Raw genomic sequence first — 21437 nt, 5'->3', positions numbered from 1 at the left:
GTGATTTGCATCTACTTGTTTAACTCCGGAACTTGACTTTCACTATTTGAATAATTTAGATTTGATTAACCATCGGTTTTTCTCTGATTCCGGTTATTTACACAGTTCTGGATGAGCTATAATGAATTAAGAGGTAACAACATATGGACTACTTGCCAAAAATAGTTGTTTGTTTCAACCATGAAAGGCCCTTTGTTGATGTTCCATATTTGATTTTGCAGCCAATAGAAGAAGCTTAATTATTTTATGATCAAATCAGACACGTACTTGTATAATTTCACATAATACTTGATCAACAAATTTCTGGGACATTTCTACTTTGCAGACTTATAATCTTTCCGAGGACTTTCTTGTCTCCCATATCTGAATCTTGCAGCAGCACAGTCCGTAGAGAATACACTCGAAGAGCCAAATTCCCTGTCTCCGCCCAAAACCGGCATGTCGATTCCCATCTTAACTCTGCTTACATAGTTGCTTGCGTATGTTTGGCCCAAAACACCCGTCACGTCCCCGCTCAACGAGTAAAATTTGAATCCCAGGTCCAGATGAGCAAAGCAATCGTCGTCTGTGATGTTGTATTTGTGAATTTGTGATTCTTGCTTTGTGATAGGCACGACTGTGGCTTTGATCCGGAAGTTGCCTTCAACTTCGATTACAACCGCATTTGTGATCCGGGTTCGTGTGATTCTGATGCCAGGTGCTGAGTTTGGTTGCCACTTCACGCCCTCTCCTTCGGTTATATAAACGGGTTGCCCATCAAATGAGAGATTTAACCGGTCTTTAGTGTTGTCCCATGTCGCTGTCTTCTTGGCCCCAACGTAGATTTGATGGTTTTCGAATAGAATTCCGAGGGAATGGACCCATGTGAAGTCCCTTCCCATTTTGATGTTTCTTCTGCCGATGAAATGTGCGTTGATGTGTAGGTTGGTGTCCGAAACTAGGCAGAAGTCTTTGTCCTTTTTTCCATGGAAGTAGAACGTTAATCCATCGGCACCGATGAATCTCGGGTCTTGACACACGGCTCCAGGCATATTGCACTCTGTTTAGAAGAAAAGAAGAGAAAGAAGGTTATCATACTTCTGAGAAGTTGAACCATTTCGTATTTGTATTCTTTAAACTCACCGCACACGGGGCTGCAAGTGACACAATTAACCTCACAACGATCAGGACACGCGGCTGGACAACGGTGTTCTTCTTTGCAGTCTGGGAATAACTTGCTTTTGCAACGGACCCTCTTCCCACCTGCAGCCTCCGAGCTGTCTGGTGGAGGTGGGATGTAGGGAGTAGGTGGCAATGGGGTGGAAATTGCCGGCGGTGGTGGAGGTGAGCTACTAGTCACAACCGGTGGTGGTGGTGGTGGTGGGCTAGGAGTCGCAACTGATGGTGGTGGGGGAGGTGGGCAAACTGCTTGGCAGGCAGCACAGTTAGCCACACAAGTCTCGGGGCAAGAAGCTGGGCACAACAAGTTCTTGCATTTTTTGGGCCCGTCCACACACTTGACCTTACTAGGCTTGGGCGGCGACGGCGGGAGACAAACTGGTTGGCATGAACGGCACTCGACTGCACAGTCTCGTGGACACGAATCGGGACAGAAAAGATCTTCCCTTCGTGCACATTGCGGGTATAACTTGTTCTCCTTACACTTGACCTTCTTGTTATTGGGAGCCGGCGCCCCCTCTATGGCGATCACCGTCAAAAATAGGAGGGCAAGTAGAAACAATCGCGCCATGAACTTGAATGATTTCTGAGGGCTGTGGGGATCGATTCTTGCTCAACCTTTGTTATACATAGTCAGTTTTTATAGAGTTGTGGGTATGAATGTTAAGGTCACGTAAGCATGAATCTAGCTCATTCATTTTGAGGTTTCACGTTGGCTTTCCTTAAAAATGCCCAAGTCAACCCTCTTTGCTTCAACCATGACTTAATTAGCTGTATAATTATTTTACGATTCCATTAGAGTTTCATTTAATATAAATTTATCTAATTTTCTTTTTAAGAAAAAGAACAACTTTAAGTGCATTGTAATCAAAATCAAACCGGTCTAAATTATGCATGCAACTCCAATAATTCACGTATATCAAAAGCAAACAGGTCTAACTTATGCAACATTTAATTTTTTTTTCCCGAATTTATATTCTCGCGTGCATTAACATAATTAATGAGATTATCATGTTTCTTTAAATATAAAAATGATTCAAGTAATTATTGTTCTGAAACCATATTTGGGTTTAAGACTGCAAAATATGGAATTTTAATTCTTTAAAAATATTTGTACAAATAAATTAAGAATAATGACAATAAATACATTATTATTAGAGTAAAAAGTGTCTCTTCAAAGAACTCAAGCAGAGCGATTCTAGCGACATTTGAAACCCCTCGTTTCTCACTGACTCGCAGAGCTGCTGCAATGTCGATGTCCAAGAGTTCAAAAATGCTTCAATACATAAATTATCGCATGCGCGTGACGATACAAGACGGCCGTCAGCTGGTGGGGAAATTTATGGCGTTTGATCGGCACATGAATCTCGTTCTTGGTGATTGCGAAGAGTTTCGTAAACTTCCCCCGACTAAGGGATCCAAGGAAGAACGCGAAGACCGTCGTACGCTTGGCCTCGTGCTTCTCCGTGGTGAAGAAGTCATTGCACTTCAAGTCGAGGGCCCTCCGCCACCCGACGAGTCTCGCGTTAAGTCAAACTCCGCTAATGCTGTTTCTGGTCCTGGAATTGGGCGTGCTGCTGGCAGAGGTGTTACTACGGGACCGTTGATGCAAGCTCAGCCTGGACTTGCTGGGCCCGTTAGGGGCGTTGGTGGACCAGCTCCCGGGATGATGCAACCCCAGATTTCACGCCCGCCGCAGATTTCTATGCCGCCGATGTCTTACCCACCACAGCCTCCGGTGGTACGTCCCCCTACTGTGCCTCCCCCAGGAGGGTTTCCTATGAGGCCGGGGATGCCAGGAATGCCGGGGGCACCTATGCCGCCTCCTCCGCAATTCAGGCTTGGTGCTCCACCTGGTCAGTTTGCTCCACCTCCACAGTTTGGACAGAGGCCTCCAATGATGCCGCTCCCTCAGATGATGAGGGGCCCTCCGCCACTGCAGGGACCACCAAGACCTGGGATGCCTGGAGCTCCGCCTTCTGGGCAGCAGCCTCCAAGACCTGGAATGCCACCTCCTCCGGGCGGGCAGGTTCCTATGTTTGGTCCCCCAAGGGCTGGAATGCCCCCTCCCCCAAATGCCCCGTCACAGCATCAGCAGCAGTGATGGCAGTTGTGATTTCCTTAGGTGAGTCAAGTTTTCCAAATGTCTTGAGAATGCTGCGTCCGAATTGTTTTTTCTTGAAATTGTGTTACTTGTTTGTTTAATGCTTGAATTGGGGGGCAATTTGACTTTGGGTCAGTTCTATAAAATTGCTTCATTTGGGCTATATATGAAAGCAGCTATCTATCACTAAGCTGCAACCTGTCTCCATTAACATCAGCAAACATGAAATGAAATTGGTCGTTCTTTTCACCTCTTACGATATAAATTTAACACAGAATCCGTTGCCTTTATTTACTTGCTTTAGTATTGTATTTCTAGTTTTACAAGTCATTTGTCGTTGGACTCATTACCAGAGCCGGACTCTGGCGCAGTGAAAATGACAATTTATTCCTCAAATCCAGACGTGGGGAAAGTACTAACCCTGGAAATGAAAAAAATTTCAAGATTTCCAGTAATTACTGTGTTCAGCGCTACTCAAAAGTTGGTTGAAGATGGTGATTGAATTTGAGTCTCCTTTAGAAAAATTGTGCTCTTTCTTAAGAGATGATAATGTGTCTCCTTGAGCTTTCCATGATACATATTTATTTAAGTTTTTTCCATCTGTCACATATCAATTCTCTTGTCTTCTCCCTGTTTCCATGATTTCCCATTAGCTACACCTACCCTTCGGCCTTCTCCCACATACTAAGAAAAATATGAAATATCAATAATCAATAATTTAAAAAAAGTGTATTCCTAAAAGTATCAAGATATATTGTTATTTTTCAATGGTTAATTTGATATATTATTATCATTTTTTTGTTCAAGATCATTTATGTTATTATGTATGAACCTGCATCGTCCCATAGCTGCACCCTTCATTGTTGTAGTGTAAACACAAGTATATGTGCTGGTATGAGTTGATCGTTGTTCTGATGTAAATGCATCAAGCTGCTTTATTGTATCACTTCCTTTTATTGTAGCACCGATATCAGCAGTTTCAGTTTTGCTGTGATTTTATTAGATGACTTGTATATTAGGTTCATTCTGATCGAACGCATCATGGACATCTGAAAGGTTGATCTCATATTCTCCCAGAGCTTTCTCGAGTTTGGTGGTTCGAGTTCCGTAAAGATTGTCACACGAAGCATTACCATGGGTAGTTTGGACCTGTTATGGTTTGTTTTTTGTACTAATGAGATGATTTGTTTTATGAATTATGGGTCTCCTCTGATGCGGACTTTCACAGTATAACAATCAAAATAGATTTCCTTCTGCTGGATTTGAACTGTGATACTGTTTGTTCACATGGATGATGGGTGCAGATACTTAAAATTTACCTTCCATCACTGACCACATGTTCTCACGCTAGTTACAGGTGATATGTTATGGTTTTTTCTTATGGATGAAATCAGTCTATTTGATCATGCAACTAATGTGTTGCCTTACCGGGACATTGTAGGCAACAAATTGTCGTTTCCTGTATAAGTAGAAGTTCCATCCACAAGTAGGTATTCATATACTCAAACGAATGTTTGGACATGCCAAATTATGTCCACCTTGTGATTAATCTGTCCTAGGATTCATAATATTCCAGTTGCTCTACATATTCTATTAGTGTTTTAATTTTAATGATCTGTATTTGTGGTAGAATTTGTATATATGGGAAGAAAGGTTTCTTGTTGCAAAATATTTCCAGACCCCAATTGACCAAGTGCTACATGGCTGCCAAAACAAACACTTGTGACTCCCTGCTATGCCCCTCGTGTTGTTTCCTTCTTTTATAGTTCCCCGCATTCGTTTCATACATTTATCTTCTTGAATGCCCCGGAACAGAAGTGGTATTTGTAGGATCCAGTGATTGATGTTATGAGTCTTATAACGTTGCTAATTAGATCTTTTAAAATGTATGTAGTATGACTCGAGAATCATATTTTGATGATTGTGCTTTACTAGTCATTAAAACCCTTGCTCATATTAACAACAAATCTCTCTGATTTCCTGTATTACGTTTATCTCTATCTCATAGATGAAATCTTTATCACAGACATGCATGGAAAGGGGGGAGGAACATTAAAGGATAGTGTGCCAGTCTCTTTGGAATAAGCAATATACTTTTGCTATCGTAAATATGAAATTTACGTACAACAAAATATTCCTAGGAGAAGATATAGAACAAGTGCTGCCTGGTGCCTATACTGCATGCATTGCGTTTGACCCTTCTTACATCTTAGTATTTATGATGACGACACCGATTTCGGAACGACTTACATATGGAACTTACGTACATATCGATCTGCAACGTGGTAAAATTTAATAAACTGTGATTCAAACTACAAACACATGGATGAACGAGACACAATAAGTGTACTATGCCATGAGTATTTTTCCCAAGTTCATTCTCATGTCTTCGGAACCCAACATCCATGCAATCCATATGGAAGACCGTACGGGAATTTTGCTCGGGCGATTTCTTCAAATGTTGATCCATCGAGTAGTAAAGCATATCCTTCCCCGTTTTTGTCGCTGATCATTGAGATGACGACTCCTATTCGGGGCACGTTTAACAGTTTTTGTCATAAGAATTCGGCCGAATGTTTTTTCAAGATATATTCATATACTCGAATGTATGTGTCAAAAACATGAAGAATACACAAAACAAGATTTGTCTCACCATCATCTTCCTCTGTCGCACCGGGCCGAGCTACAAAGAAAGGTTCAGAGGGTATGGAACCCTCGTCGAGCCAGTTCTTTGCCTTCTTCTCCACCAAGTCAATCTGAACATCCAAATATCGCAAAAATGAGCTAAATATCCAGAGGAAATATGATCTGTAGCATGCCACTGTGAAATAAAAACCTGACCTTTGTAAGAGTGTTGGGGAAGTTGCAAGGTCTTTGAGCACCACAAGCGTAGGCATATCTATATTTCTTGCCCAAATAATTAGGATTTATACTGCACATATCCATCCCTTTCCCATGTTCATTTGGTTCTAAAGCTGCCTCTAGACTTCCATATGGGCTTCCATCCATCGGAATTCTGAATCTTCCAACCCTATTCAAACCAATTAATTTATATTAATCAATATCATGTTATTGTATAAAAAGTAAACTTTGTACTCTTTGAAATTCTTATTGGAATAATCTTTGAATATTATAATAATATAAAAGCAAATAGACATCAAGAACGAAGAAATATTAGATTTAAAAATTTGTAATTTGTATAATTTCGATTAAGTTATCGTGTAACGAGTATAATTAAATACGTACACGTAACGTCTTCTTAATCACTTGCATTACATAATAGTAAAGTACCCCATGCATGCAGGGAGATTACGTATGGGGTCAGCAAATCCAATAGCCCCCGTCGCTTTCACCGTTGATATTTTGCATCGAAAGTGGTGGCCTCTTTAATCAATATTTTCATTATTAGTCCATTAACTTATTAATTAACTGGACGAATCTATGCCGGCCATTTACCCCATTATATTTTATTTTATATGTGAGCAATTTTGTATTATTACTTTCCAATTTTATAATATATATCACTCATATATTATATTATATGACATAACTTGAAAAAATACCAAGAATTGTACTGAAGCTTAACTTTGACTAATTAGCTAGATGATCGAAATCCAAGAAGTCAATCCAACTTAAGTTACCAATTAAAAATATATATACACACGTTCTTGGGAAATATATATAACGTTCATTTAAACATTACCTTGCGTCCGGTAGGACATCTTGGCCGGAAAAGGATCGGAGATTTTGTAGGACGAGCTTCTGCAAGATGGTTGCGTCGGCGTTGTGTTCGCAGCAATCCGCGATTACGGCCGTGACTCTCCCTTCTTCGTCTTTCTCTTCGTATGCGTTTATGAAATGGAATGTCACGAATAGTGGAACTTCTACACTTGCCACCTTCATTTCAAATAATTGATTACATTCTATCAAAAGGTGTAAAAAATTATTAATTTCTTTTATATAATTAAAAGACGAAAGATACTCACAATCTTGCCACTAGCCTTGCACATAACATGCATGTAACCTTTGGACTTGGGATGCCACTCGAACTTGAAGAGTGGCGCTGGCTCCGCCTTAAGCAAATTCTGCGCACAATACCTCAGCGGCATCTCCGGCACCACCACATAATGCTCGGTGACGGGGAAAGAATGAACCCAACCAGGTGCTGGCCCGCCCCGACAACTGACCCTACCGATAACCCGCCTTTCGTTTGTACCCGGATCCATCCTCACCACCAAGTACCCGGGATTTATCAAGTCAGGCAACAGCGTCAAGAATTCGGTATCTGTAACAATGGGATGTGCCGAATGAATCAACCCCCCCAAATTGTCGCTGTATTCAAATTTCCCGATTGTATCCAATGAATCTGGATCAATGACGATGGACCCTTTAATGGTTTCGGTCAGACAAACGACCCGCCCATCTCCGAGTTTCACGACGCCGGTGTTGGCGTTATCAGTCAAAGAAGCGCCGGATAAGAGTTTTGCAAGGTCCCCTATGTAGGATAAGAAGCTGTCCGGTTTCGGGACTTCGGAGAATTCACGGTAGCAGAGTTTGTTGTTTTTTTTGGCGGCTTTGTAGGCGTCAGACTCGATCTGGCGGTGGCCCATTATGAGACGGCCGTTTTCGAAATGGAGGCGGACGAGGGTAGCATAGCCGTCGAAGAGGTGGCGAAAGTCGTAGTCTCCGATGTGCCATAGTCCGGGGCCGTTCCTTAGGTATGTTCCACTCTGCATGGATCAAACATAATCATTGTTATAATAACAATTAATTAATTTAATCATTGTGATATAAAATATTGTACTAGTATTGGTTATAGATTTGGCTTTACATGCATAAAATAAATTAAATTCGAATCAGCCATCCCATGTAATCTTCGCCTACGTTTGTTCTTTTAAAGAGATTGATCACGTATATTATTATTGCAAATTATTTCACTTAATTACAAGCTTTTTTTGCTTAAAAAATAGAAAGAAATATATATTATCTATACTTATACATAAAATTTTAAATGAAATATATAGCAATAGATAACTGGTGCTTCGAAGCAAGAGATTAAATACGCATTAAAACTTAATTTTTAAAGAAATTTATATATTATTTCCTTTTACTTACCAGCCATAAGGGGATTTCTCCTTGAACGTCAAGCTCTCCTTCCCATCTCTCCTGCTGTACGCTTCTCCATGCAACAAGCTTCTGATCATTTCCCCAAACTTGCTCCGTCGGAGGGGCGACTGCCGGAGGTTTTGTCGCGACATTCGTAACAGTTAAACTCCGATGTTTAACTAATTTCATCGTTTTCTCAGAAACTGCAACTGTTTTCTTGAAAGTGGATTCATCGTTGATCAGATATGATTTATTCGAAACCTGATTTTTTGTCGAATAATAATGCGAATTGACGGTAGATATTACAAGGGAAGCCATTGATTTTAGGAGTTGAAAGGAGGAGGTGTGCGTGAAAGAGTCTCTTTTTTCTTGTGAGGAACGATGGAGGTTCAAATCACATTTATATATAGGTGGTGGGCTAGATTTTTACAATATAGCCAATTCGAGTTATAATTATAAATTGGGAAAATAACTTGTTCCCTTTTGCATTTCTGCCTATTTTGATCAAAACGTCGGATAAGTCTACAATTGTCGATACCACTTAAATAATTCTAGATATCACGTTAGCACTTCGTGAAAATTTGACTAAAAGCCAAAAAAAAGAGAAGCATAGTTATTGTAAAAAAAACCAAAATTTAAACACTTGCAAAACCCCCCACACGAGGTAAGTTAATGGACAAAAAATTGTTTTCCCTAATAAATTATCTGATTAACTAAAATTTGGAAGTCTATTTCGTACTCAAATGTGACAAATAATTAAATAGTTTCGTTTAAGAGACTGACCATTCCAACCCCAAATCATAGGTTAATTTAGTGATAGAGTTATTTTTTTGTGTAACATGAAAACATATACATGTATATATTTATGTACATAATCTAGTAAATATCAATAAAAATTAAATATAAATACTTTTTATTTGAGTATAGGTTTAGATATTTATGATTCAAGCTTACAGTAGAAGGATGCGTGGTGGAATCTGGATTGGTGGAATTCCATGATACTAGAAGACAGACTAACGTTATGGTTTGAATTGGATTATTAATCCTGCTTAGTGGGCAATTAAATTAAATTAAATTAAATTAAATTAAATGTGAGATCCAAAAAATAAAAAAAATGTAAAAACATTGGCACTTTCCTAAAAAATGGATCCTTTAATCACAATGGGTATTTTTTTCCCTATCAAAGTTTGACACTTTGTATGACTTTAGGTTACCTTTTTCAGTTATATTTCTTTACGATTCAATTTTTTAGGAATATTTCAAGTATTATGCAATGACAGTAAAGGAAAATATGATATTTCGAACAACAGATTTGCAAAGTAATTGTTTATTGTAATATTTTTTTTTATGCAGGAGTGATATTATTAGTAGTTTAAAGATTTTGCAAAGTTGGCGAGATATGTTACTTTTATGTGAAAATTACAAATTTACTATTATATATTTGTATGATGTTGTTGGATCCAAATTCTTCAAGCCTGAATAAAATTGAAAGCTCATTGAGTTAGAGTTCATGAAGTTTGAAGAGTTGGTTGGTTTAAAGGACCGATGCTCGCATGACCAAGAAGTTGACCCACGATCCATGATTAATGATTGTGGAAGAAGGTTAAAACTGCTAGGAGGATTTGAAAAAAAACCAGTAGCAATGATCAGAAGAAGCTTCTCGACAAAATTCATCCAAAAACTTCAACAAAGTTCTTGAAAATTTTCTTAATTAGTTGTTCGCTCGTTTCCATTTCCAGTAGTTGAATTCCTTTGGTTTTTCAGCATAACATTATAGTTTTCTTGTAAAAATGTGTTCAAATTCATAATATCATAATTAAATTTGATGGTGTTAGTTGATTTTTCTGCAATTTTCACTATATTCATCAACCAAATTCTTAGTTTAGAATTGATACTAAATGAATTATAACAAACGATCGAATCGGGACGCATAACACCTGATCGCAGAAGTCAGATTAATCACAAATTTGACACGATCACATGCCTGGGGCGCCCCACAATTTTCTGTGCAAGCAGATATATCTTATGAAGTAAAAAATAGATTAATTTTGTAATTTGAGAATTCTATTTTTGGTAATATAAAAATTAATCCATGACGTCAAAGTTAGTTGCACTAGACCTCTCAACTTTAATAATGTGATGAAGTATAAATATAATAATAGAGTGCAAATAACATCTGTAGCCTAAATAGCATTTTATCAAGGGCAATTTTGTTATTTCAAAAGTATTTTAAAATAAAAGTTATATATAAAATCATATATTTTAAAAAAAAAATCCGCCCCTCTTGAAGATTAGCCCTGTTGATTCGGGCATCGACTTGTAGAATATACCCTTTATGTTTTAAAATTTTGTTTATTCAAAAATTAAGTTTTTTCGGACATGAAGTAAATATTATTATTTTAACTCTATATTTTAAATTTTGAGACAAAAAAATCCCAGCTTCCATGCCTCGGATGTCATTTTATGAGATATTGTATTTTTATTTATTTATTTCTTTTAAATATTTCTTGATTAAGATTCGCACATTCAACTTCCATGTCAAGTTCCAAAACAGCTCCAGCTTAAAAATAACCTTTTTTTTTTCCAAGGAAATTGGGGATATAATAAAAGTAATGTTGGGAATATGATCGACGGTATGAGAATGATAAGATTGATTTTTAAGAAATATGAGACAATACTATCAGATTGACAGACACCTCCCCGAACTCATGCGCCTAATAGCCTTACCCATTAGCAACCAAGTAAGTGCAATATGACGATTCACAAGTATAAAAAATAAAGTCGCGTCTTGGCTAACAGCTATATATAGTTTTTTTACCTTATTATAAATGTTTTGATCCTAACAATTGGTATCGGAGCGAAGTCATGAGTTCAAGTATCTCAAGAGGCATATTTATACAAGGGAATGTTAGGTTAACTGTGCATGAGTGAAAGTAGTATTGAGATGTTAAAAATTTATATTTACAGCTACACTATAAACATCTTTATCAACATAAATTAAAGTTTGGGAACATTTCACTATCTTCTTACCTGCCCATGATCATATTTCAACTCTAGGATTTTGCTAAATTCCAAAATTAATAATTTTTAAGAATGTCCAATTTTGAAGTTGACGAATTATCATAAATTAACCTATTTAATTACTTGTCTTACGTTCATGCCTTCATTTTGTGGTGGGATTGAATGTTACGTTTCGTTTAATTTACATGGTTTAATGGCATTTAAATCTTCGATTTTTTTACAAGTACTTCTTGTGCTATTCATAATTAACATGACCAAAATAAAAATAAAAATAAAAAATAAACATGCAAGTTAAGATACTAAAAACGCAAAATCACAATTAACATAACCAAAAAAAATATATGCAAATTACATAACCAAATATGTAATGATCCCTAAACTAAAGTGTTCTACGTAGTATGACAACATAATACAATAAGTTGCAAATGTGTATGACTATTATTTTTGGTATATTTCTTGGCTAATAATGTCACGCTCCGAGCCCGGGCCCACGGCTGCATGACTGCACAATGGGCCCCTATAGCAGCCACTTCGTATTCGTCATCGCTTTTAAGAAAATGATTAACCCAAGTTGTTATAGAAGTCTATTGTAAGCTATTATAAACTCATTTTAAATATTTGATTTTTAAGACGTGGGACAAGGTTATCAAAAAATATTTGAATTAATATAACCTGATTTATATTGAGAAAGTCCCTTCAAGATTGAAAAATGAGCTTAAATTGATATCAACTTAGCTACTAACCAAACAAGAATTTGTTCCTTGCATGCATCGACTTATATGAAATTTGACTCGTTAATACCAACCACCCTGTTGCTTAAGTTTTGATGTAATTATTTACCAATATGTTTGAACTTTACTACAACTGACATTAACTAACAACAAGCATTTGTGCGTATGGATTATGGGATTTTTTTTAATAATTCCGAGCTTAATCTTTTCTGATATTTAAAATTATAAAACATATTATATTTTTTATGATACTACATAATAATGGGCTCATTTTATGTTCAAAGAAATGATGATGATGATGTTGACCATTTTCCTCAAGGACATGATGGGGCTTTCCAATTCTCTAATATTTCTTTTTTCCAAGTCCATACCCCTTTTCAAAAGTGGTTTAATAAGAATCTTACAAATAATAATAATATTATATATATATATATATATTTATATATTGTTGTTGTTAATTTAAATATATAAGATTTATCATTATATATAATAGTATCGGACCTGTAATATTGATAAAGTTAAAGTCATGTCTGCCACCATAATATATTTCTATATACTATATATTCTTTTTCGTCAAAGTTTCATGAATCTAAATTTCACTATCAATTTATTTGACTGAAATGAAATTGGATACGACTAATAAAATATTGTTTCATTTTGGTAATTGGTATATTGAATTTGATGATTTTATTCGTTCCAAGTATAATTTTGAAGAATTGTTCACTCACGCTTATATGCTCCACAAACTCAACTAACACACACATTATGAAACATGCCATGAAATTTTGATAAGAAACAAGTGATGTCATGGATGATTGGGAGTATAGGAAAAGACGATACATTGATGGGGGCTAATCTCTTACCTATTTTGTGGGCTATCAAAATAATTGAAATGAGCGACGTTAGTGTGAAACTGCACAAGTATCACACTGACGTCAAGTCAATGTGACATTGAAAATAAAACTGAAATTTGACAATATTACGAACTACAATCTCAAAAAAAAAAAAATTTACGTAACAAAAATTGTAAATTGCCCTGAAATTTTAAAATACTTCTTTTAGACATATTGGAAGAACTAACTGAAAATGTTACAAGCGGGTAAAAAAAAAAACTATTTACTAAGTAGATAAATAGTGTGTGGTAAAATAAATGATTTATTGTATTAATTAATTTGAATAAATGCCCAAAATTTGAAAGTGGATGCTCTAGTTTAATCCACTAGCTAGCTACTTGAAGTTTTATTTATTGTGATTGTGGGAAATGAAATGGGAAACCATCATTCAATTTATTTAACTAAGGAAAAAAACAATAGTAAGTCACAATTACGACTCCACTCGCGTTAAAGTGCTCGAATGGCATTTACATATATGGTGATGATGGACTTAATTCGAATAACACACACTTTATATTTTCACAGCCTTTCATCAATTCAAAGATGAATTATACTATTCATAATTTTTTAGATTTTATAATTATAATTACCCTTTTATTTATTTTTTATTAATTGCTTCTTCAAAATAGATTTTTGATAAAACGATAAATTATATATTATTAAAAATTAATTATGAAAAATAGTCGAATGTCAAAACATCATTGCTAGGGTCATGTCGTCGAGTGCAATAGGGTGGAGAATCATCACTATGACTTGTGTCCTTTCATGTTTCATTGATTCCCACAAATATAAAACAAAGTTGCAATTTATTAATTAATCCCATTTGTGGCAGACAAAATTAGGCCGCCCGTTTCACCACACAAGGCTATGTTATATGCAACTTTATTACGTTTCTGAAGAATATTTAGGTATCTCATTATTTAAAAAAAACATTTAATAAGAAGATATGGAACATTATTTACAAAATTATAAAGGGAAGGGAATTATGGTAATGAAACAACAATTCGTTTCTATTTAATAAATATGTTTTTTTTTGAGACGGTATCACAGATATATGTTGCTAGGATCAAAGATTGACTTAGAGGAGTTAAATAAATAATCTCGACAAATTTTGAAAACATTTCGGTTGAGTTAGTAACACTGAAATGAATTTTTTGTCAGTTTGGTATCAATAAGCCATTAGTTTATTACTATGCAAAAACAGACTAGCTAAAAACGTTTGAACACAAAATGAGCAGCAAGATATCTTACTCTCTATTACAAGTATTTCACAAAGTGATCTAAGCACGAATTAATTTTTAAATGATCAGATTACAAACTAACAATGTGTGCTTACTTGCTTCGATTAGATGGACTCTCAAAGAATATTTTGACCTCGGAATAAAGATTTTTCAGAGATGATTTAAAGCGTGTCATACTGATTGATCGTATTTTGAACTTAGAATAAATATTATTTTCTATATAAAAAGTTATGGAAAATTTTAAAATATTAAATTATTATTTATTTTATAAAATAAAATATTTAGTTGTTAATGTAAAAACGTTTCAAATTTAGATTTTCAAAGATAAATCAAGATTTTATTATTAAATAAAGTAGTTGTAAGGGTAAATTTGTATAACAATTAACTAATTAGGTGAGGTGGAGTGTTAGTANTTTAGAAAAATTAAATATAAAGTACTTGATCTAAATTTATCAATAAAAAATTCTACGTACATACGCAATGTGTGTATTTTGATGCGCTGGTGTATATAATGCATGCACATTTTGTCGATGTATTTTAGGTTTGAACACATCTAACTTTACGAAATATTATATCTGATAGTAATGATACAACTAGAAGCTAGCCTAAATCTTATATTTCAATTGCTCTCTAGCAGAAATAATTATTGTATCCGATACTTTATTAATAATAAAGAAGTGATGGCCGATAGCAAATAAATTGTAACATCTCATATTCGACGATGTACCAAGACGAGTCTTTCTAATGTGCTTACATCTTCACTAACACGCATACTAAGAAACTTCCTAGGAAGTCAATCATCCAAGAATCTCAAGTCAAACACGTTTAACTATAAAGTTCTTATATTACGAGCTCTCGAAAAGAAGACGCACCTTCTGATATGAGTAGAGTACCATCAAATCTTTTTAAGTCCTCATCAACTGCACGATCCCATACCTGAGCAATTTTGGAATCTCTTTATTCTTGTGTGAGATTGGTTCATTCATGTTTCATTTTTCTAAAAGCCTGTCAGAAGCTGCTCATTGTCCATGCAACCTTATGGCACTGGTGATCACCCCCGCCTTCTTTGGCCGTAGGTCTCATATGTCCACCAGCTTCTACTTGGTTCGCCCAAACCACACCGTACTAAAAGAGGTCGGCTCTGATACCAACCGTAATGCCTAGATTTGACGATTGTCCTCACTGCATCAATACGAGTCTTTCCAGCGTGCCTATGTCCTCACTCACACGCACTCTAAGAAACTTCCCAGGAGATCACCCATATCTGAAGTGTCTCATGTCAAGCACGCTTAACTATAAAATTCTTATGCGATGAGCTTCCGAGAAGATGTACCTTCTTGTTATAAGTAGTACCTATCAAATCTTTTTAATCTCTCATCAATTGCACAGTCCCATATCTGAACAGTTTTGAAATCTCTCTCATTCCGGTGTAAGATCGGTTAATTAATGTTCCTTTCACCTAGAAGTCCGTCAAGAACCGCTTATTGTCAGTGCAATCTCATGGCACCCGCGATTATCCCCCACCCTTTTTAGCCCCGTCCATCACATAAATATCATAATATAATTCTTGTGGCTTCGTTCTCGAAGCAAATCTAGTCAGTTCACATGAATATATTTTTACAAAGCTATCTTACTTTATCAAATGTGAGATGAAATTTTAATAAATTATGGATGATATTAAATATAATTAGGGAGAGGCAGAGATATTTTAAGATATCGCTTGATTTGTTAGATGAGATAAATGAACAATATATAATTAGAATGATAAGTAATAAAATACGAAGATAAACATTATATCGTGGTAAATAATATGTAAGTGGTGATACCCCTGTAAGGGCCTGGGTCATCATTGACCCGGGATATCAATTGGAAAGTCCAGAATAGAGGTCAGCCATTTTACTTCCACCCGGACACTTCTCTTTCTCCCGGGCAGTTGTCATAGTCCGAGCTCCTATACATGCACCCGGGTAACCGACCACACGAGCCACCTCGAGAATTGAACCACACTCGAGTATGATTGATACATGCCGTCTAATCTGGCAGAACAACTTGGGTTTGGAGTGTCCTAGAAGTCATCAGAAGCTAGGGTATGGGCAATCGACTTGCCATACTTAGTAGGTGGCACTGGAATCAAGGTACATACCTCATTTTTTACTATAAATAGCAGGTATTAATGTCATTTACAGATTTTGAAATCTTTGAACTCTCAAGCATTATACATATTTTCTCCCAAATATTGCTCGTGTTCATCTTCAACCTGCTGACTTAAGCATCGAAGTGGCTACGCCGGACACTTCTCCGGCGCCCATTCACGAGTTCCTTTTTTGTTTGCAAGTGCTGTTGAAGCCATTATCTTCAATCAAATTCCCCAAACATTATAAATTGTTGATTTGATCCGTTGGAGCTCCCGACCCGGCTCATCCCATTTCAGCGAGATCACATCATTGGCGCCGTCTGTGGGAAACTTGAGGTTAAGGCGTTGATATGGCTCATACTCGAAGAACTAACCAAGAAAATTCCCGGGCTCATGGTAATAATGCGCGTACTTCGGGGCAAGGTGATGGTGTTCCTCCCACAGGACCCAATCTTATTACCATGACCCCGGAGAAGTTGGCTAGGATAATCTCCGAAGCGGTGGAGAAGGCTGTGGCCAGGAGAGAAACTTCTCATCAAGTTACACCACCGGGAGGGGGGGCAAGTTAATGAGCAGAAGCAAGAGCAAGAGTTGAGGGAGGAGGAAGTTAGAGGAGAGGATGAGGAGTCTAGTGCTTGATCCAAATCACCTACCGTGGCTGAGGAGCTGTTGGAACTAAGACAGAAAATGAAAGTTCTAGAAGCGCAGTTGGAGAGCCGTAGTATTTCTCGGGTGATTGCTAAGGGTTGCCCGTTTGCTGATATCATTGTCCGGGAACCTCTTCCCGGGAACTTCAAATCCGCCAAAGTAAAAGATTACGATGGCAATGCGGATCCTGAGGAGCACCTAGCCAGGTTTGAAAACATGGCCATGTTACACTGCTACATAGATCGAATCAAGTGTAAGGTGTTCCTCACCACTTTGGTGGACTCAGCTCAAAGGTGGTTTGAGGGACTGGCCCCTCAGAATATTAATTCATTTAAAGACTTCCAGAAGGTGTTCCTACACCACTTCAGTAGTAGCAAGAAATACAAGAAGACTGCATTTAGTCTTTTCGAAGTTAAGCAGAGCCCGGATGAAAGTTTGAGGGCTTATATCAGAATATTTAATAGAGTGGCTTTGGATGTACCTACCTGCGCTACTGAAACAAAAACAACGTCATTTACACAAGGCTTGAGGGAGGGTGAATTTTTCAAGTCGTTGACCAGAAAAGTGCCCGGGGATTTCGATGACTTATTATCCCGGGAAGAAAAATACATCAACATGGAGGAAGCCCAGAAGCAGAAGAGGGAAGCCGTAAGGAAAGAAAGAGGAGATCGGGTAGCTAGGCCCGAGGAGAAAGGAGAGAGAAGGAATAATCCAGGACACTTCTCTCACCACGTGCCTCTTAAGATTGTCCGGGACAGAGAGGTCCAGGAGTGCAGTAGGGATCTGGCCCCGGACCATCAATTATCCCGGCCTGAGAAAAGAGGATTTTGTACTCTCCATAAGGTGTGTTATCACAACACCGAGGATTGCAAAACATTGAAGGGAAACTATTCCTCCCCTTTCGCTCCGGAGCAAAGTCAAGCCAATAAGAGGCCGAGATTACCATGGACATCTTCACAGCCAGGGTCCAGCGCTCGGGGAGGAGGTATGAGGAATGTACCGAGAGCAGAGCCCGGGAGGAGAAGAGAGCCTGAGCTTGAGACAAAAAAGAATTCACCCCCTGCTACGGAGTTGATAAAAATGATATCATGAGGCTCTACTGATGGAGACTCCAATCGGGCAAGGAAATCGAGAGATAGGAGGGAGTGTATGGAGGTAGAGAGAATGAGGAGGAGCGAGGCGGTCATCAGTTTTGGCCCAGAGGATTTGAAGGGGGTGAATCTACCCCACAATGATGCCCTGGTTATCCAAGACCGGGTGGCAAATTATGACATTTTGAGAGTCTTTGTTGACTCGGGCAGTTCTGTAAATGTAATTTTTAAAGATGTCTTTGTGCAGATGGACTTGCAGGGTTATCATTTGGAAGCCGTGGAAACTGCCCTCTTTGGCTTTGCTGGCCATGTGGTTTACCCGGAAGGGGAGATTGTCTTACCACTAACCCTGGGCTCCCAGGATCTCAAAAAAACAGTGATGACTTCTTTCACTGTGGTGGACTCCTCATCATCTTATAACATAATACTAGGGAGGCTGGCCATGAATGAGCTGGGGGCTATGGCATCTACCTACCACCAAAAGATAAAGTTTCTTGTGGGAGCCCGGGTAGGAGAAGTCCGGGGAGATCAGCCTTCTTCTCGGAAATGCTGTGTGGAAGCAGTCCGGGCGGACCAGAGCAAATCCAAGAGGGAAGGGAAGAGAGCTAGAATGGATGAAATAGGAGGAAGAGTGGTGGAGAAAGGAGAGGTGCATTTTGTCGCAGAGGAGGAGCAGGAAATGGTAGAAGTCGGACCAGGCCAGCAAATCCGATTGGCTCGAGACCTCGGTGCATCCACCCGAGTTAGTCTGATTGACTGTTTAAAAGCTAATATTCATGTGTTTGCCTGGTCCCAACAGGAGTTGACGGGGATTTCTCCACTGATATCGGAGCACCAACTGAATATCCTCCAGGGGTCTCACCCCTTAAAGCAAAAAAAAAAAAAAAGACACTTTGGTCCTGAAAAAGACAGAATTATCGATGAGCAAGTAAAAGAGCTCCTGAAAGCCGGCCACGTTCGAGAAATTCAATTCCCTACATGGCTCTCGAATGTGGTATTAGTACCTAAATCTACCGGAAAGTGGCGCATGTGTGTAGACTTCCGCGATCTCAATAAGGCTTGTCCCAAGGATCATTATCCTCTGCCCCGTATTGACCAATTGGTGGATTCCACCTCGGGCTTTGAATTGCTGAGTTTCATGGACGCATACCAGGGGTAACATCAAATCCCCCTGGCCAAGAGTGATAAGGATAAAGCCAGCTTCATCACCTCGGGAGGTACATTTTGTTATATTGTAATGTCTTTCGGGTTAAAGAATGCAGGACCTACTTACCAGCGTCTGATGAACAAAGTCTTCGAGAAGCAACTGGGACGAAACTTGGAAGTCTATGTGGATGATATCCTGGGCAAGACCCGGGAGGTTGCCAGCTTTATTGATGATCTAGAATAAACCTTTGCTACTCTCGTACATTACGGAATCAAGCTTAACCCAGCCAAGTGCATTTTTGGCGTAAAGAGTGGCAAATTCTTGGGATTCATAGTGACAGATCGGGGGATTGAGGTGAATCATGAGAAAGTCAAATACGTGCTGTGCATGCCATCTCCTCGATCTGTCAAAGAGGTACAGAAGCTGAACGGGAGGATTGCTTCCCTCTCTCGATTTATTTCCCGATCAGCACACAGGAGTTATCCTTTCTTTCAAGTCTTGAGGAAGGCCCAGCAATTTGGATGGGATGATAAATGTGAACAGGCCTTCCAGGATTTGAAGATTCATCTTGCTGAACTCCCGATGTTGGTAAAGCCTGAGCCCGGGGAAAAATTGTTTGTTTATCTCTCTACTACAGAGTATACTGTCAGTTCAGTATTGATAAAAGAAGAAGGTTCTGACCAAAAGCCTGTATATTATGTCAGTCATGCTCTGAGAGGCCCCGAGCTCCGGTACAGCTAAGTAGAAAAAATTGCCCTGGCCTTGGTTGTGATCGCCCGGAAGCTGCGACCATACTTCTTGTCTCATCAAATCATAGTACTCACTAATAGCCCTTTGGGGAGAATTATGACTCACTCAGAGGTAGCCGGGCGGATGATTAAGTGGGCGGTGGAGTTAGGGGAGGATGATATTGAGTACAAACCCCAGGTGGACATCAAAGCACAAGCTTTGTCAGATTTTTTATCCGAGATGGCCCAGCCCGATGAAGAAGAAGTATGGAGAGTGTTCGTGGATGGGGCATCTAGCCTTGCGGGGTGTGGAGTAGGTGTTGTGATAGTATCCCCCGCAGGAGAGAGGATTAAGTTAGCAGTAAGAATTGATGTCCGAGTAACTAATAACGAGACCGAGTATGAAACTGTCCTCGGTGGTATCAGAGCAGCACAGGAGATCGGGGTTTCTCGGGTTATCCTCTATTCCGATTCGCAACTAATCACTCAACAGATAAAGAGTGTTTATGAGGCCAAGGATGACAGGACGCTAAAATACTTACAGCTCATAAAAACTCTGGCGAAGACCTTTGTGGATTGGGGTATTGAGCAAATACCCCGGGAGGAGAATGGAGAGGCGGATGCTCTGGCAAAAATGGCTGCTTCTTTATCTGAGGTCAGCACCCGGGAAGTGTTACATGTTTTTTCTTTAATCCTCTCCACAGATGAAGAGGCATTACCAGCACCAGAGGACTCCTGGATGACATCCTTTATCAAATTCATTACAGCAGGAGAATTACCAGAAGACAAAATCCAGTCTCAGAAAATCAAAAGACAAGCTCCCAGGTTTGTTCTCTTGAATAATGTCTTGTACAGAAGATCATTCCAGGGACCTTTATTAAAATGCTTATCTGAGGGAGAAGTGGATTATGTCCTCCGAGAAATTCATGACGGGTGTTGTGCTGAGCATCTCGGAGGAACAGCTTTGACCCGGAAGACGATGCTCGCCGGGTTCTAGTGGCCAACTCTTAGCCAAGATTCTGCTCGAGTGGTCCAGGCTTGTGAAGGATGTCAACATCATTCAAACTTTCAGCACAGCCCGGCCACTCCTATGAAGCCTGTCTGGGTATCTTGCCCCTTTGATCAATGGGGCATAGATATTGTGGGCCCTTTCCCAACTGCCCGGGCTCAAAAGAAGTTCTTACTGGTGGCTATGGATTACTTTTCCAAATGGGTAGAAGCCGAGCCATTGGCTAAAATCATTGAACATGAAGTATTGAAATTTTTGTGGAAGAACATTGTGTGCCGATTTGGAGTGCCCAGAAGATTAATCTCAGATAATGGCAGACAATTTCAGGGCAAACGAATTACATCTTGGTGTCATGAAATGAAAATCACTCAGTCTTTTACTTTTGTTGTCTACCCTCAAACTAATGGTCAAACAGAAGTTATTAAC

General features: G+C 38.5%; 4 protein-coding genes across 6 annotated transcripts; 2 read left to right on the top strand and 2 right to left on the bottom strand.

The window, feature by feature from the left end:
• Window positions 1-214: 214 nt before the first annotated feature.
• LOC140988742 (uncharacterized) lies at window positions 215-1890 on the bottom strand. The gene is made up of 2 exons (XM_073457797.1): window positions 1123-1890; window positions 215-1039 (listed from the first exon to the last, which is right to left on the bottom strand). Exons 1-2 carry the CDS (start codon window positions 1727-1729, stop codon window positions 315-317), a joined length of 1332 nt encoding a protein of 443 aa, XP_073313898.1. The 5' UTR covers window positions 1730-1890; the 3' UTR covers window positions 215-314.
• Window positions 1891-2341: 451 nt separating this feature from the next.
• Window positions 2342-4643, top strand: LOC140989009 (uncharacterized). Of its 3 annotated transcripts, none has more exons than XM_073458161.1 (2): window positions 2342-3283; window positions 4282-4643. In XM_073458161.1, exon 1 carries the CDS (start codon window positions 2408-2410, stop codon window positions 3260-3262), a length of 855 nt encoding a protein of 284 aa, XP_073314262.1. In that variant the 5' UTR covers window positions 2342-2407; the 3' UTR covers window positions 3263-3283; window positions 4282-4643. The 3 variants fall into 3 exon arrangements, with proteins under 3 accessions (XP_073314262.1, XP_073314263.1, XP_073314264.1); XM_073458162.1 differs by having other exon boundaries at window positions 2342-3292; XM_073458163.1 differs by lacking the exon at window positions 4282-4643 and adding an exon at window positions 3616-4275.
• A 769-nt stretch (window positions 4644-5412) lies between these two features.
• Window positions 5413-8760, bottom strand: LOC140989008 (carotenoid cleavage dioxygenase 8 homolog B, chloroplastic). The gene is made up of 6 exons (XM_073458160.1): window positions 8378-8760; window positions 7249-7992; window positions 6966-7159; window positions 6104-6293; window positions 5916-6018; window positions 5413-5789 (listed from the first exon to the last, which is right to left on the bottom strand). Exons 1-6 carry the CDS (start codon window positions 8684-8686, stop codon window positions 5644-5646), a joined length of 1686 nt encoding a protein of 561 aa, XP_073314261.1. The 5' UTR covers window positions 8687-8760; the 3' UTR covers window positions 5413-5643.
• Window positions 8761-20120: 11360 nt separating this feature from the next.
• LOC140987679 (uncharacterized) lies at window positions 20121-20999 on the top strand. The gene has a single exon (XM_073456303.1). It carries the CDS (start codon window positions 20121-20123, stop codon window positions 20997-20999), a length of 879 nt encoding a protein of 292 aa, XP_073312404.1.
• Window positions 21000-21437: the final 438 nt, after the last annotated feature.

This window comes from Primulina huaijiensis, chromosome 11, assembly GCF_012295235.1.
Source record: "Primulina huaijiensis isolate GDHJ02 chromosome 11, ASM1229523v2, whole genome shotgun sequence".
Lineage (NCBI taxonomy): Eukaryota > Viridiplantae > Streptophyta > Magnoliopsida > Lamiales > Gesneriaceae > Primulina > Primulina huaijiensis.
Note: the sequence above shows the minus strand (reverse complement) of the source record. Positions and strands in the feature narration are given on the sequence as shown.